The sequence below is a fragment of the Salvelinus namaycush genome, unplaced genomic scaffold, assembly GCF_016432855.1.
Source record: "Salvelinus namaycush isolate Seneca unplaced genomic scaffold, SaNama_1.0 Scaffold1056, whole genome shotgun sequence".
Lineage (NCBI taxonomy): Eukaryota > Metazoa > Chordata > Actinopteri > Salmoniformes > Salmonidae > Salvelinus > Salvelinus namaycush.
Genome location: NW_024057738.1, coordinates 38,826 through 54,364, shown reverse-complemented (window position 1 = coordinate 54,364; position 15,539 = coordinate 38,826). Strand labels below are relative to the sequence as shown.

The 15,539-nt window shown below is 42.1% G+C and overlaps 1 protein-coding gene across 1 annotated transcript in view; it reads left to right on the top strand.

Moving 5' to 3' along the window:
• The first annotated feature begins 3,186 nt into the window (after positions 1-3,186).
• Positions 3,187-15,539, top strand: part of LOC120035430 (collagen alpha-1(XIX) chain-like) — a 48,613-nt gene continuing 36,260 nt past the window's right edge. The window contains exons 1-3 of the mRNA XM_038982175.1: positions 3,187-3,274; positions 4,775-4,855; positions 5,510-5,609. Coding sequence (XP_038838103.1) covers positions 3,187-3,274; positions 4,775-4,855; positions 5,510-5,609 — 269 coding nt within the window. The remainder of the gene's footprint in view (positions 3,275-4,774; positions 4,856-5,509; positions 5,610-15,539) is intronic.

Here is a 15,539-nt window from a genome sequence, read left to right as displayed (position 1 = left end):
TTGGTGAACCAGGCAAGGCAGTCATTAGAAAAACCGAGGCTACTGAGTCTGCCGATAAGAATATGGTGATTGACAGAGTCGAAAGCCTTGGCCAGGTCGATGAAGACGGCTGCACAGTAATGTCTTTTATCGATGGCGGTTATGACATCGTTTAGTACCTTGAGCGTGGCTGAGGTGCACCCGTGACCGGCTCGGAAACCGGATTGCACAGCGGAGAAGGTACGGTGGGATTCGAGATGGTCAGTGATCTGTTTGTTGACTTGGCTTTCGAAGACCTTAGATAGGCAGGGCAGGATGGATATAGGTCTGTAACAGTTTGGGTCCAGGGTGTCTCCCCCTTTGAAGAGGGGGATGACCGCGGCAGCTTTCCAATCCTTGGGGATCTCAGATGATACGAAGGAGAGGTTGAACAGACTGGTAATAGGGGGTGCGACAATGGCGGCGGACAGTTTCAGAAATAGGGGGTCCAGATTGTCAAGCCCAGCTGATTTGTATGGGTCCAGGTTTTCCAGCTCTTTCAGAACATCTGCTATCTGGATATGGGTAAAGGAGAAGCTGGGGAGGCTTGGGCGAGTAGCAGCGGGGGGGGCGGGGCTGTTGGCCAAGGTTGGAGTCGCCAGGAGGAGGGCATGGCCAGCCATTGAGAAATGTTTGTTGAAGTTTTCGATTATCATGGACTTATCAGTGGTGACCGTGTTACCTAGCCTCAGTGAAGTGGGCAGCTGGGAGGAGGTGCTCTTGTTTTCCATGGACTTTACAGTATCCCAGAACTTTTTGGAGTTATTCTAACTTGGTGTAAAACTACATGAGCCCGTCAGCACCATAGGGTTCATTCTAACTTGGTGTAAAACTACATGAGCCCGTCAGCACCATAGGGTTCATTCTAACTTGGTGTAAAACTACATGAGCCCGTCAGCACCATAGGGTTCATTCTAACTTGGTGTAAAACTCTACATGAGCCTGTCAGCTCCATAGGGTTCATTCTAACTTGGTGTAAAACTACATGAGCCCGTCAGCACCATAGGGTTCATTCTAACTTGGTGTAAAACTACATGAGCCCGTCAGCACCATAGGGTTCATTCTAACTTGGTGTAAAACTCTACATGAGCCCGTCAGCACCATAGGGTTCATTCTAACTTGGTGTAAAACTACATGAGCCCGTCAGCACCATAGGGTTCATTCTAACTTGGTGTAAAACTACATGAGCCCGTCAGCACCATAGGGTTCATTCTAACTTGGTGTAAAACTCTACATGAGCCCGTCAGCACCATAGGGTTCATTCTAACTTGGTGTAAAACTACATGAGCCCGTCAGCACCATAAGGAGATTCTCCTCAAGGAGATTGCAAAACATTTTGTTGTGGCATTTGAGTCTGAGACTAAAATAGACCCCAACTCCTATGGAACTATTTAGCAAAGCCCAGGTACAATTCAAGGTGGTGATCAAACTCATCAAGAAAACCCATAATATTGACTATCAGGCAACATTGAGTTGGAGGTTATAGCTTGCAAAGTACTGTATTTCATCACCAGTTCATGTTCTCGATCAATACATCAGTATTTAATCCATACATTATGAACATTATTGTTGGCATAGGAAATGTTTTGCTCCCAATTCTAATTTAACACAATGTGGATAAAAGAAAACAGAAAAAATAAATAAAATAATTGAATTACTACATTCCATAATTTGAGCACCAGTTTATTTTCACAGTAAAGATGTACTGCCGACTGTATGTGATGTTCTCAGTCATACAACAATAATCTCATCACTAAATAAGCATAAATATGATTTTCTCATCCAAATTGTGTAGCGTTTCCAATGTAACGCTCCACCGGTGGCAGACTTGGGGTCCTCCATGCATTTCAGTAGCCTAATGAGAGAGTGGGAGGGTCAGTCAGTCGGTGCGACTAATAAGGACACGAGGATCTAGTAAGAGATCCCATTCTCACTTTTATTTCTTTACAAGTCTACTTTGGAATAGCAACCGACTATTTTGCCAAACATGCGTTCATAAACGTTCATGAATTAATGCGTTTTTATGCTGGAGGAAACTTTCTCACCAATTGTAAGTAGACCGGTTTGGTTTGATATTCATAATTTACAGGTTGAATAATAATGTCTGCTTGAAATCCTGCTCTGTAATGTCATGTATCGATACGAACTTATAAGTAGGGGTCCTTAGTTAGTGCGTCTAGCATTGTCGTAGTTTGGCACTTTAGTGGTTTTGCTCACAGCTTTAGTTCATGTTCTGGAACTTGTCTGGCTTTACGGGACGCCTTCAGTCACTCGAAATGATTTAGGAACATTCCGTTATGTTCGTGTAAATAGGCTATACTGTATGTAACGCTTGTGTAGCATGCAGTTTTTCCATATGCTCGCAAGAACCGTATTAAGCTGCAGTGAACGGAATGCATAATTACGCGTAATTTGGTAAGTATATCCAATGATTGAGGAGCCTTTCTCAAAATATGAATACCGCATAAATGGAATAGACTATCACGGAGTGTCTCGTCCGCTAGTTCCAAACAATCTGAGTTATAGCTGTGGCGCTTTTCAATGTCCGACAGACATTATCACTGGTTTGAATTGTGAGATTGGCACGTTTGAGGAATTTGGCATCTCTCCATCGAAGTTGTATTTTGTCAGTTGGCATCATGCGCGTGATCTCATCTCACTATGAACGTGATCTGTGTCATACTGACCCGGGACAGTTATGTTCAGGTTCAAATTCATAATTTAGACTATTTCTACATAGCCGACCCCATTCTATTTGTTTCAGTTTGGTATACTCTAGTTTGACTCTACTGTTTAGCCTATTTTCCTGGTGATATGATTGCGCCATAATAACGCAGCAACTCTTGCAGTGGACCTTTCGCACCTTGCTCTTACGCCTTCAGTTGAGGTCTGCAGCGGAACATTGGTTATTTTCAACTGTGATACGACACACATTACGTTTTCAGTACACACTTTTCGTTATGGGGTAGAAAAGGCGCATCTCATTTTACAGTTTTCTGTGTAATAGATTACTAATACTTCACAGACTTGATTAATTTAATTAATTTTAAAACAAATGTATGTAATGCATTCATATTTTACTGTAAGATGTAGGCCTACTATTTGAATAACTAACTTGTATTTTATTTTAGGTTTTGAAGAACTATTTTCTCTTGCATCAGAGAAGACATGAGTTGCTTGCTAAAATGGGCAGCTTTCCTCTGGATCGTACATACCATTCCTTGCACTGTTGGAATGGCAGTGAACGAAAGAATAGGTATGTATCTAACACAGGAGGCTGCTGAGGGGAGGACAGCTCATAATAATGGCTGGAATGGAGTGAATGGAATGGTATCAAACACATGGAAACCATGGAAACCCTGTGATTGATGAGTTAGACACCATTCCATAACAACAAAATATGTTTTATTGTCAGATACACCAGATAGGTCCAGTGAAATGTGTTGTTTTACAGGGTCAGTCATAGTAGTATGGCGCCCTTGGAGCAAATTAGGGATCAGTGCCTTGCTCAAGGGTATATCGGCATATTTTTCCCCTTGTCGGCTTGGGTATTTGAAATAGTGACTTTCAGTTACTGGCCCAACACTCTAACCGCTAGGCTACCAATGAGCCACCAACCTCCTGTGGCATGTAAGGACACTGTCACCAACACCAAGATGACTTTGATCTCACAGACACTCTCCTTAGGCTTAGTTTACAGTGGGAAGACATTTTGGGAGCTATGTGGTACACACATTTTTGGAATTTATATTTCATAGCACGCACTAGGCTAGGCTATGTGGTTGTGCTCAAGATATCGTCTGAAACAGGCAGTATGCTATTGTTTACATCCCTTGAAATACATATAGCTAAAAGATAACTGCATTACAGGTTATTGCTACCCGTTTTAGTTGACTTTTGAGTAGTACTAGCATGCCCTTCCAATAACGTTGGGCTAACATTGGTGTTGTCACAGTAGATGATCATGGCCAGATTTTGCAGACAGGAACATGGCAAGTCATTTGTTTGCAGTTTTAGTTACAGTATAGGGTCATGTTCAGTTTTAGTTACAGTATAGGGTCATGTTCAGTTTTAGTTACAGTATAGGGTCATGTTCAGTTGGCACGAAACTGAAGAAAACCGTCACAAAAAGACAAACTGGGAAGTGGTATTATTTGAACTTGTCTAATAAGAAACACCCGTTAGTGTTTTCCATTGCACGACGTTGTGAAACGTTTTGCTACACGACCCTGTAGCCGCGCCCCAGTCTCCAAGAGAAAACATGACTACATAGAAAAAGTTAGAGTTAGGCCTCTTTCACCACCTCTAATTAACAACACTTCTACATCCCTGTCTGGGCTGTGTGAGTCTGCGGCCCAAATGGCACCCTGTTCCCCATAGGGCACTGGTCAAAAGTAGTGCACTATATAAGGAATAGGGTACCATTTGGGATGCAAGGTGAATCCTAGTGAATGGGTGGATAGTGGTGGCTAACAAGACATTCTCACTGATGTGGTGAGTGACTGAAGTGCCCATCCACATGGAAAGACACTGGTCACGTCACAGGCTAACTATATTGCAGTCCTGCTGTGCACATCAACCAATGGTTATGTGCCAAATCATCAATCTCGCTGTCGGACCTCAGATCTCAAAGTTTTAGTCTTTGATGACTGAAGTGTTGAGAAGGTTTTCTGCACTTGTTTGCTGTCTGCATCTTAATTTTTACTTCAATGAATATGAACCTTGTATGGCTGATGATATGATTCCTGTTTTCTAGACAACTCTAGATGTCCTCCATTGAAAGTAGACAAGGACCGGTTTTCCTACAGTTTAAATGGTCCACAGCCAGAATTCACCGGTAAGAATTACAGTGTTATGGTGTACACCTCCCTCAATTGAAATAAATCCATCTCTCTCTCAATGGTTACATACCAAATGGCACCCTATTCCCAATATGTACACTAATTTTGAACAGGGCTCATAGGGCTCTGGTCAAAAGTAGTGCACTATATTGGGAATATGGTGCCATTTAGGACGCACTCACTCTGTTTGGCTCTGATCCAGGGGGGTAATAACGTTCTTGTCTCAGACGTGTCGTGAAAAACATGAATATGTTCACAGGTTATGTAACACAGAACAGAAATACTCTGTAATTGAGCCTGCGCTAACAGAGGTGCCATGCACCAATTTGTTTGAGGGAGCACTGATGGTCAAATCTATTGTCTTTGAAGTAATTATGCATAAATTAACTACATTGTACCATAGAAATGGATCAAACTGGACAGTAGTTTGATGTAAATCTAGAAAGTCCTGACTCCATCCATATTGTTGTATTACCGTACTGGAGTTTAAAACAACACCTTGTAATACCTAGTACCAGTATGCTGAGCACAGATCATCTCCAGAGAAAGCCTTTTTATTCCAGGTCAGGACTAGGCTAAATCTATGTCAGTGAAGCAGACTTCTTGAGTTTAAACCAGCCCTTCTCATCCTGTTGTCTCTTTTTTTTCAGGTTTTGATCTGACAGAAAAGTTTCTCCTGAGAAAGGGGGCAGTGACAGAGGAGCGGCCATCATTCCGGCTGGGGAGCAGCCCCCTCATCAAGCCAACAGAGTGAGTAGTGCCAGGCTGGGCCAGGGGGACACTTGGGTGTGACTGGGGGGTAGTTTCATTACACTGGCCTCGCACTTGTTGAGATAATCACCGATCGAGTCATTCAGATCTCCCCTCATGGGTGTATCCTTCAAACAGTATGCATGACAGCAGTTTTGTTGTCCGCCAAAGCATTGCTAGTATCCACGAAATGGGCGTTATCTCTCTAGTCGCTGACCGGCAAGTCTGTGTGTTTCCTCGGTTCCCTCTCCTTTCATTGAAACTACCTGCTCACTGATAGCTAGAGGAGGGAGACACACAGAGTGAGTTGAGTTGGGCCTGCTGGGCCGGGGACATCTTGGGTGTGACTAGAGGGTAGTCTGGCCAGGTCTATTTGGACACCAGTTACTGTACGAGTCTGTCAGTCAGTGTGTGATCATGTTGCTTTGTTTTGGAATTGACTGAAGTCCTGATCCCTCAGGCCATGTGGCTGTGCTCTGTTGGAGCGGTTTCCATTAAGCTCTGGCTTAAAGGCATACAGGACAGCACAGGTGTAGGATCTTCATTTGAGTCAGTTTGCTACAGCAGGAGAAGAATCCTGCAGCAACAAGAACATCTGAATCATTATATTGTGGATTATAATGAAGGGAAGTTTTTTTAGGGGTTGATACATTTTTGTGATATAAAATCAAGTCTGAAATTTCAAAGTGGAAATTTCAAACTTCAGAATCCTTTTAAAATATCAAATACACTACACGTTCTAGTTCTCCTGCAACAGGGTGATCAAATTAAGATCCAACATCTGTAGGTTGTGTACTAATGATCAAGCTAATGGCTGCGTAGTGTTCTTTACTTGAGATAATTGGAATTGCCAGTCAGAGTAGAGGCTGTGTGACTGAACACGTTATTGGAACAGGCTCTGGCTTTAGGAGATATACTATAGAGACACGAGAGTAGGCTTACATGAATGTACTAATGGACTTTTACTATATTAAGTGTACTAGTGGTTATACTAATGGATGCATTGTGCTTTACCTGAGCTACTGTAAGTCAAAGATAAATAAATGTTGGTGGTTTGTATTATGTGAGAACCAGAGGTGTGGTCATGGACGTGCCGGTGTTTATAGTCTATCATGAGAGAATATACATCAAACGCACCACCTGATTCGGTTCTGTTTGCCCAGCTTGTTCCAATGGATCTCTGTAGACTCTGAAGGAGAGACATACTGCACAACATTCACAGAGTTGTTTAGAGAGTTTATCCACCTTTTAAATGGACAAACTCACTCACATAAATCAGTCCTCCACATGGCATAGACCGCCTGGACTGGCCTGAGATTTGAAAACAAGCCAGGATGATATCGGATTTCCGTTGCAGCAAACAAATATTTTCTCAGGGTGTAGGTTTGCTGCCTCCTGTTCAGCTGATATGTGGAATAAACTGTGTTTTCACCCCTGCTCAATGCAGGATGACATATCGTGTCATCGAGGGAGAGAGAGACCAGAAAGAGAGAGAGACCAGAGAGGGACAGAAAGAGAGACCAGAGAGAGAGAGAGAGAGAGACCAGAAAAAGAGCGAGAGACCAGAGAGGGACAGAAAGAGAGACCAGAGAGAGAGAGAGAGAGAGAGAGAGAGACCAGAGAGAGATAGCAGAAAGAGAGAGAGAGAGACCAGAGAGAGACAGAAAGAGATACCAGAGAGAGAGAGAGAGAGAGAGACCAGAAAAAGAGAGAGAGAGAGAGACCAGAGAGAGAGAGATAGAGAGAGAGAGACCTGAAAGAGAGAGACCAGAAAGAGGGAGACCATAAAGAGAGAGAGAGAGACCAGAGAGAGAGATAGAGAGACCAGAAAGAGAGACCAGAGAGAGGGAGACCAGAAAGAGAGAGAGAGACCAGAAAGAGAGAGAGAGACCAGAAAGAGAGAGAGAGATACCAGAGAGAGATAGCAGAAAGAGAGATGAAGAAAGAGAGAGAGGGAGGGAGAGAGGGAGAAAAAAGAGAGGGAGGGAGAGGGAAAGAGGTAGGGAGAAAGAAATGACATGGGGTGAACCCTGATCCAGCCTACACAGATAATTCCTTTTGCTTTGGCTAACAAGGGTAAACCGAGATGGAATCTGCTACTGTGAGACGTGTAGAATAATTTGTACAGAATATTGATATACATTCTGATTTGAGGGAGGACAATTTTTTTACTCAAGGGTAAAGATAGCCAAATACAGGTATATGATGCTACCGTGGTATATATACAGGTATATGATGCTACCGTGGTATATATACAGGTATATGGTGCTACCGTGGTATATATACAGGTATATGGTGCTACCGTGGTATATATACAGGTATATGGTGCTACCGTGGTATATATACAGGTATATGGTGCTACTGTGGTATATATACAGGTATATGGTGCTACCGTGGTATATATACAGGTATATGATGCTACCGTGGTATATATACAGGTATATGATGCTACCGTGGTATATATACAGGTATATGGTGCTACCGTGGTATATATACAGGTATATGGTGCTACCGTGGTATATATACAGGTATATGGTGCTACCGTGGTATATATACAGGTATATGGTGCTACTGTGGTATATATACAGGTATATGGTGCTACCGTGGTATATATACAGGTATATGATGCTACCGTGGTATATATACAGGTATATGATGCTACCGTGGTATTCATACAGGTATATGATGCTACCGTGGTATATATACAGGTATATGGTGCTACCGTGGTATATATACAGGTAGATGGTGCTACCGTGGTATATATACAGGTATATGGTGCTACCGTGGTATATATACAGGTATATGGTGCTACTGTGGTATATATACAGGTATATGGTGCTACCGTGGTATATATACAGGTATATGATGCTACCGTGGTATATATACAGGTATATGATGCTACCGTGGTATATATACAGGTGTATGATGCTACCGTGGTATATATACAGGTATATGGTGCTACCGTGGTGTATATACAGGTATATGATGCTACCGTGGTATATATACAGGTATATGTTGCTACCGTGGTATATATACAGGTATATGGTGCTACCGTGGTATATATACAGGTATATGATGCTACCGTGGTATATATACAGGTATATGATTCTACCGTGGTATATATACAGGTATATGATTCTACCGTGGTGTATATACAGGTATATGATGCTACCGTGGTATTCATACAGGTATATGATGCTACCGTGGTATATATACAGGTGTATGATGCTACCGTGGTATATATACAGGTATATGATGCTACCGTGGTATATATACAGGTATATGATTCTACCGTGGTATATATACAGGTATATGATTCTACCGTGGTGTATATACAGGTATATGATGCTACCGTGGTGCATATACAGGTATATGATGCTACCGTGGTATATATACAGGTATATGATTCTACCGTGGTGTATATACAGGTATATGATGCTACCGTGGTGTATATACAGGTATATGATGCTACCGTGGTATATATACAGGTATATGATTCTACCGTGGTATATGTACAGGTATATGATGCTACCGTGGTGTATATACAGGTATATGATGCTACCGTGGTATATATACAGGTATATGATTCTACCGTGGTGTATATACAGGTATATGATGCTACCGTGGTGTATATACAGGTATATCATTCTACCGTGGTGTATATATACAGGTATATGATGCTTCCGTGGTGTATATACAGGTATACTATTCTACCGTGGTATATATACAGGTATATGAATCTACCGTGGTATATATACAGGTATATGATTCTACCGTGGTATATATACAGGTATATGATTCTACCGTGGTATATATACAGGTATATGATTCTACCGTGGTATATATACAGGTATATGATTCTACTGTGGTATATATACAGGTATATGATGCTACCGTGGTGTATATACAGGTATATGATTCTACCGTGGTATATATACTCTATACTCTTCTTCACTTCTACTTGCTCTGCTACGTGACAGTCCTGTGTGGCTCAGTTGGTAGAGCGTGGTGCTTGCAATGCCAGGGTTGGGTTTTAGAATCCCACGGGTGACCAGTATGGATGAAAATGTATGCACTCGCTACTGTAAGTCTCTCTGGTTAAGAGTGTCTGCTAAATGACTCAAATGTAACTGACATACCTGTTTGGTTTTTACTGCAGAGAGTCATTTGGAATCATCTGTAGAACTGGAATGATAAGCAGTATGCACATTATAAAGGATCTTATCAAATTAAAGTGTGTAACAACGAGATGTATATGAGATGGATGGACGATACACCACACATTTAGTGGCAGCAGTGGGACGGTTTCCCCAGCTGGTTTAGGAAGACCAGTGCTTTTCACAATATCCATTGTTCCATCCGTATGGTTTTGGCTTTGCTAAAGAACAACCTGACCTGTCATCCTCCTGGGGAAGACAAGACGCAGGATATTCTTTGTGTTTTACAGTGCAGTACACAACTGTAAACACACACACTCACACACACTGTCCTGTCCTCTCTGGTCAGTGAGAGGAATCACTGAGGCAACATGTTTCTCCAGCCAGTCCCTGTATATATCCTCTTCCTCCTCTATGGCCTGGGCTGGTCTGCTGTGCCTGAACCTGTTGGATGGAGATCATAGTGAAGGAAGGCAGAGAAACAGAGAGAGAAGGGGAGAGTGAGAGAGGGAGGGGAGGGGAAGAGGAGGAAAGAGACAGACAGACAGACAGACAGACAGACAGACAGACAGACAGACAGACAGACAGACAGACAGACAGACAGACAGACAGACAGACAGACAGACAGACAGACAGACAGACAGACAGACAGACAGACAGACAGACAGACAGACAGACAGACAGACAGACAGACAGACAGATAAATGGGAGGGGAAAGGGGGAGAGAGAGATCGATTCTGAGAGAGATAAAGCGGGAGAAGAATAGAGTGCAAGAGAGAGAGAGAGAGAGAGGGGGTGAGAGAGAGGGGTGAGAAAGAGGGGGCAGAGAGAAGGGAGAGAGAAGAGAGTGTGCGTGTGAGAGGGGGAGAGAGAGAGCGAGAGACCGGATTCATCTCCAATTATCTGAGTACTTTGACAGGTGATGTTGCCTGTCAGCTGGGAGGTCCGGTGAAGGGGGACTTGAGAAGGAGGTAGGGGGGACAGCATGAGGTACAGAGGACCCCCCCTTTCTCCCCTTTCCTTCCTCCTCCCCTCCCCTTTTTCCCCTCCTCCCCTTTCCTCCCCCCTCACCTCCTCGCTTTCCTTCCCCCTACCACCACAACCTCCAAGCATCTCTCTCTTTACTCTCAGGAAAGGCAGAGGGGCTCGACTTTCTGGGCCTGGTTAATGTTCTATCCATCTGGCAGCTCCCAGGCCAAATGGATACTCTTACCCAGAGCAGGATCTCTCCTCTCTTAGTGGACTGATTGTGTGATTAATACTGTTCCACAGAGATGGAGGGATCTCTCCTCTCTTAGTGGACTGATTGTGTGATTGTACATTGTGTCTGTATGCCCCAAGCTGAATGACAGGTTCTGGAGCTCAAAATGAAATCCTGTCTGTCTGTCTGTCTGTCTGTCTGTCTGTCTGTCTGTCTGTCTGTCTGTCTGTCTGTCTGTCTGTCTGTCTGTCTGTCTGTCTGTCTGTCTGTCTGTCTGTCTGTCTGTCTGTCTGTCTGTGGTGGTGTCTGTGATGCTGTATGTCTGTCTGTGGTGCTGTCTGTCTGTCTGTATGTCTGTGGTGGTGCCTGTGATGCTGTCTGTCTGCCTGTATGTTGTGCTGTCTGTCTGTCTGTGGTGCTGTCTGTCTGTGGTGCTGTCTGTCTGTCTGCCTGTATGTTGTGCTGTCTGTCTGCCTGTATGTTAGCCCATCTATAATTTAGCCCAAACAACTACCTCTTCCCCTACTGTATTTATTTATTTTGCTCCTTTGTACCCCATTATTTCTATTTCTACTTTGCACTTTCTTCCACTGCAAATCTACCATTCCAGTGTTTTACTTGCAATATTGTATTTACTTCGCCACCATGGCCTTTTTTGCCTTTACCTCCCTTATCTCACCTCATTTGCTCACATTGTATATAGACTTATTTTTCTACTGTATTATTGATTGTATGTTTGTTTTACTCCATGTGTAACTCTGTGTTGTTGTATGTGTCAAACTGCTTTGCTTTATCTTGGCCAGGTCGCAATTGTAAATGAGAACTTGTTCTCAACTTGCCTACCTGGTTAAATAATGGTGAAATAAAATAAAAACATGTTGTGCTGTCTGTCTGCCTGTGGTGCTGTCTGTCTGTGGTGCTGTCGGTCTGTGGTGCTGTCTGTCTGTGGTGCTGTCGGTCTGTGGTGCTGTCTGTCTGTGGTGCTGTCTGTCTGTGGTGCTGTCTGTCTGTGGTGCTGTCTGTCTGTGGTGCTGTCTGTCTGTGGTGCACACACTATTTTGTATGTTGGTGCTATGTCAGTTATGGATGTTGCTGCTGGATGGTTGTGTTGTTGTCTATTCATGAGTGTGTTTGGAGGTGTTCCATTTCTATATCTGTGTGTTACTGTATTCTAGCCTGTAATGTAAGTCTCAGAATGTTACTGTATTCTATCCTATAATATAAGTATGTGTGTTACTGTATTCCAGCCTGTAATGTAAGTCTCAGAATGTTACTGTATTCTATCCTATAATATAAGTATGTGTGCTACTGTACTCAAGCCTGTAATGTAAGTCTCAGAATGTTACTGTATTCTATCCTGTAATATAAGTATGTGTGTTACTGTATTCTATCCTATAATATAAGTATTTGTGTTACTGTACTCAAGCCTGTAATGTAAGTCTCAGAATGTTACTGTATTCTATCCTGTAATATAAGTATGTGTGTTACTGTATTCTATCCTATAATATAAGTCTCAGTGTGTTACTGTATTCTACCCTGTAATATACGTCTCAGTGTGTTACTGTATTCTACCCTGTAATGTAAGTCTCAGTGTGTTACTGTATTCTACCCTGTAATGTAAGTATGTGTGTTACTGTACTCTATCCTGTAATGTAAGTCTCAGAATGTTACTGTATTCTACCCTGTAATGTAAGTCTCAGTGTGTTACTGTATTCTACCCTGTAATGTAAGTATATGTGTTACTGTACTCTACCCTGTAATGTAAGTCTCAGTGTGTTACTGTATTCTACCCTGTAATGTAAGTCTCAGTGTGTTACTGTATTCTACCCTGTAATGTAAGGATGTGTGTTACTGTACTCTATCCTGTAATGTAAGTCTCAGAATGTTATTGTATTATATCCTGTAATATAAGTATGTGTGTTACTGTACTCTACCCTGTAATATAAGTCTCAATGTGTTACTGTATTCTACCCTCTAATGTAAGTCTCAATGTGTTACTGTATTCTACCCTGTAATGTAAGTCTCAGTGTGTTACTTTATTCTACCCTGTAATATAAGTCTCAATGTTTTACTGTATTCTACCCTGTAATATACATCTCATTGTGTTACTGTAATCTACCCTGTAATATAAGTCTCAATGTGTTACTGTATTTTATCCTGTAATGTAAGTCTCAGTGTGTTACTGTATTCTACCCTGTAATGTAAGTCTCAGTGTGTTACTGTATTCTACCCTATAATGTAAGTCTCAGTGTGTTACTGTATTCTATCCTATAATGTAAGTCTCAGTGTGTTACTGTATTCTACCCTGTAATGTAAGTCTCAGTGTGTTACTGTATTCTATCCTATAATGTAAGTATCAGTGTGTTACTGTATTCTATCCTATAATGTAAGTCTCAGTGTGTTACTGTATTATATCCTGTAATGTAAGTCTCAATGTGTTACTGTATTCTACCCTGTAATGTAAGTCTCAGTGTGTTACTGTATTCTACCCTGTAATGTAAGTCTCAGTGTGTTACTGTATTCTACCCTATAATGTAAGTCTCAGTGTGTTACTGTATTCTATCCTATAATGTAAGTCTCAGTGTGTTACTGTATTCTACCCTGTAATGTAAGTCTCAGTGTGTTACTGTATTCTATCCTATAATGTAAGTACAATTTCTATCTTTCTTTTTAACTTTCTTTTTATCTCTCTCAATATTCTGTCTCATGATACCACTGAACACGTCAGTGAAATTGCAAATTCATTGTTTCCAACTGGGGTTATTCTCTCGCTCTCTCTGTTCTCTCTTTCTATTCTTTGTTCTCTCTCTCTATTCCACCCACACACACACTTTTGAGTCTGAAAGAAAGTGCTTGCATTCACACTTTCTTTGATTGTTTGCATATTCATAGTCTATGCATCACCGAGGTAACATATTCATAGTCTCTGCATCACCGAGGTAACATATCCCTTCCGAGCTTCATCTGGTTGTGCTTCTTGTTTGTGTTTCTTGAACACGAGCTGACGATGTCATTTTGGCATCCATGATTAGATTTCTGTCAGACTCACTTTGTCAAAGAGTGAAAGAAGAGGGCAAATAAAATAGTTTTCAGAAAGTTTTGTCACTAAAGTGGTATCTTATTTCTCCCCACAACCCCACAGCAGTAAGAGAGTATTTTTTTTTAAATCAATGTTTTTAACGGACAATCTTTCTGTGGGTGAATTAGCAATATTCATCAAATGAAGCACTTCTAGACCAGAAGTTAAAACGAAGGGTCCTAGTTTTGACCTCAGAGGATTCATAGATAGGCACCACTGGACTGGCACTCAGAAAGGAGAGGACTTTAAATGTGTTTGGGGGGAAAAGCAAACGCTGTTCACAAACCAAATCCAAGGTTTGCAAGGCACAGTACCCTGAAGAACAGCTCTTCCCGGTAGAACAGATTGCAGCTCAGTGAGACCTAACCTGTGATATTAAAGGTTCGATGGAAATGAAAAGTACATGTTTTAGTCCCCTCTCTTGGTCGAATTAGTCTAATTCCTTTAATGTATCTCTCTCCTTATTCTGGAGACATAACTATCCCACTGGGAACACATTGGTTGAATCAGTATTGTTTTCACCAACGTGGAATAGACGTGGAATTATGTGCCCAGATGGCATCTCTGCTGTTTAATGCAGGAATTCCAAATAATTTCTTTAGGTGGAATCTCAGGGAATAAACCTCTATTTTTATGAATAGTCCTGCTCGTCTCTCTCCATTGAATTGCAATATAAATGTTCTCTTTTTGCCCCAAGGCGACGATTCACCTTCCCAGTCTCTCTCTTTCTCTCGCCTACCCTCAGAAAGCATTTGATCTTTCTGTGGCTTTAACCTCGCTGCATATATATTTTAATCATATGCTGTGTCAACGTTCTGTGAGAATTCAAGGGACACACAAGGCAGGAGGGGTATGGCTCTGGGAGAATAGGACATGATCTATGAAGAGGAGAACTCATTTCAGCCTATCTGAAGTGAGCTTAGTCTCTCTCTTACTCTTTTGTCACCTCTCTCTCTCTCCTCTCTCCTCTCTCTCTCTATCTCCCCCCACCTCTATCGCTCTCCCCCTCTCTCATTCTTCCCGTCTCTCTCTTCTCCTCTCTCTCTCGCTCCCCAGACCCCCTCTCTCTCTTTCCTTCCCACCACTCTCTCTCTCCCTCCCTTCCTTGATCTCTCTCTCTGTCTGTATCCCGCTCTCTCTGTTGCTCCCTCCTTCTCTCTCTCTTTCTCTCTCCTCATGTCTTTGAATGGCCTTATCATTGCATCATTGTGATTTAAGCTAAACCTGAATGATTGTGTTTCTGGTGCTTCACTTTTAGCTGTTAATGCATTACAATAGTCTAATCTGAACGTGAGTCCTAGGCTCAGTTTGAGGGGTTAAAGTGTTTATTCAACAGGATGGAAATAGGAGAAGTATCAGTGAAGATATGGAAGAGGAATAGTGTTAGTGTTTCTATAATGAATGAGGTCTATTTTGGTGGTACCATCCCCATTACATTCAGTCTTCACAATGTGCTGGAGATGTTCTGCCAACACGGTGTATCAGTTGAACTG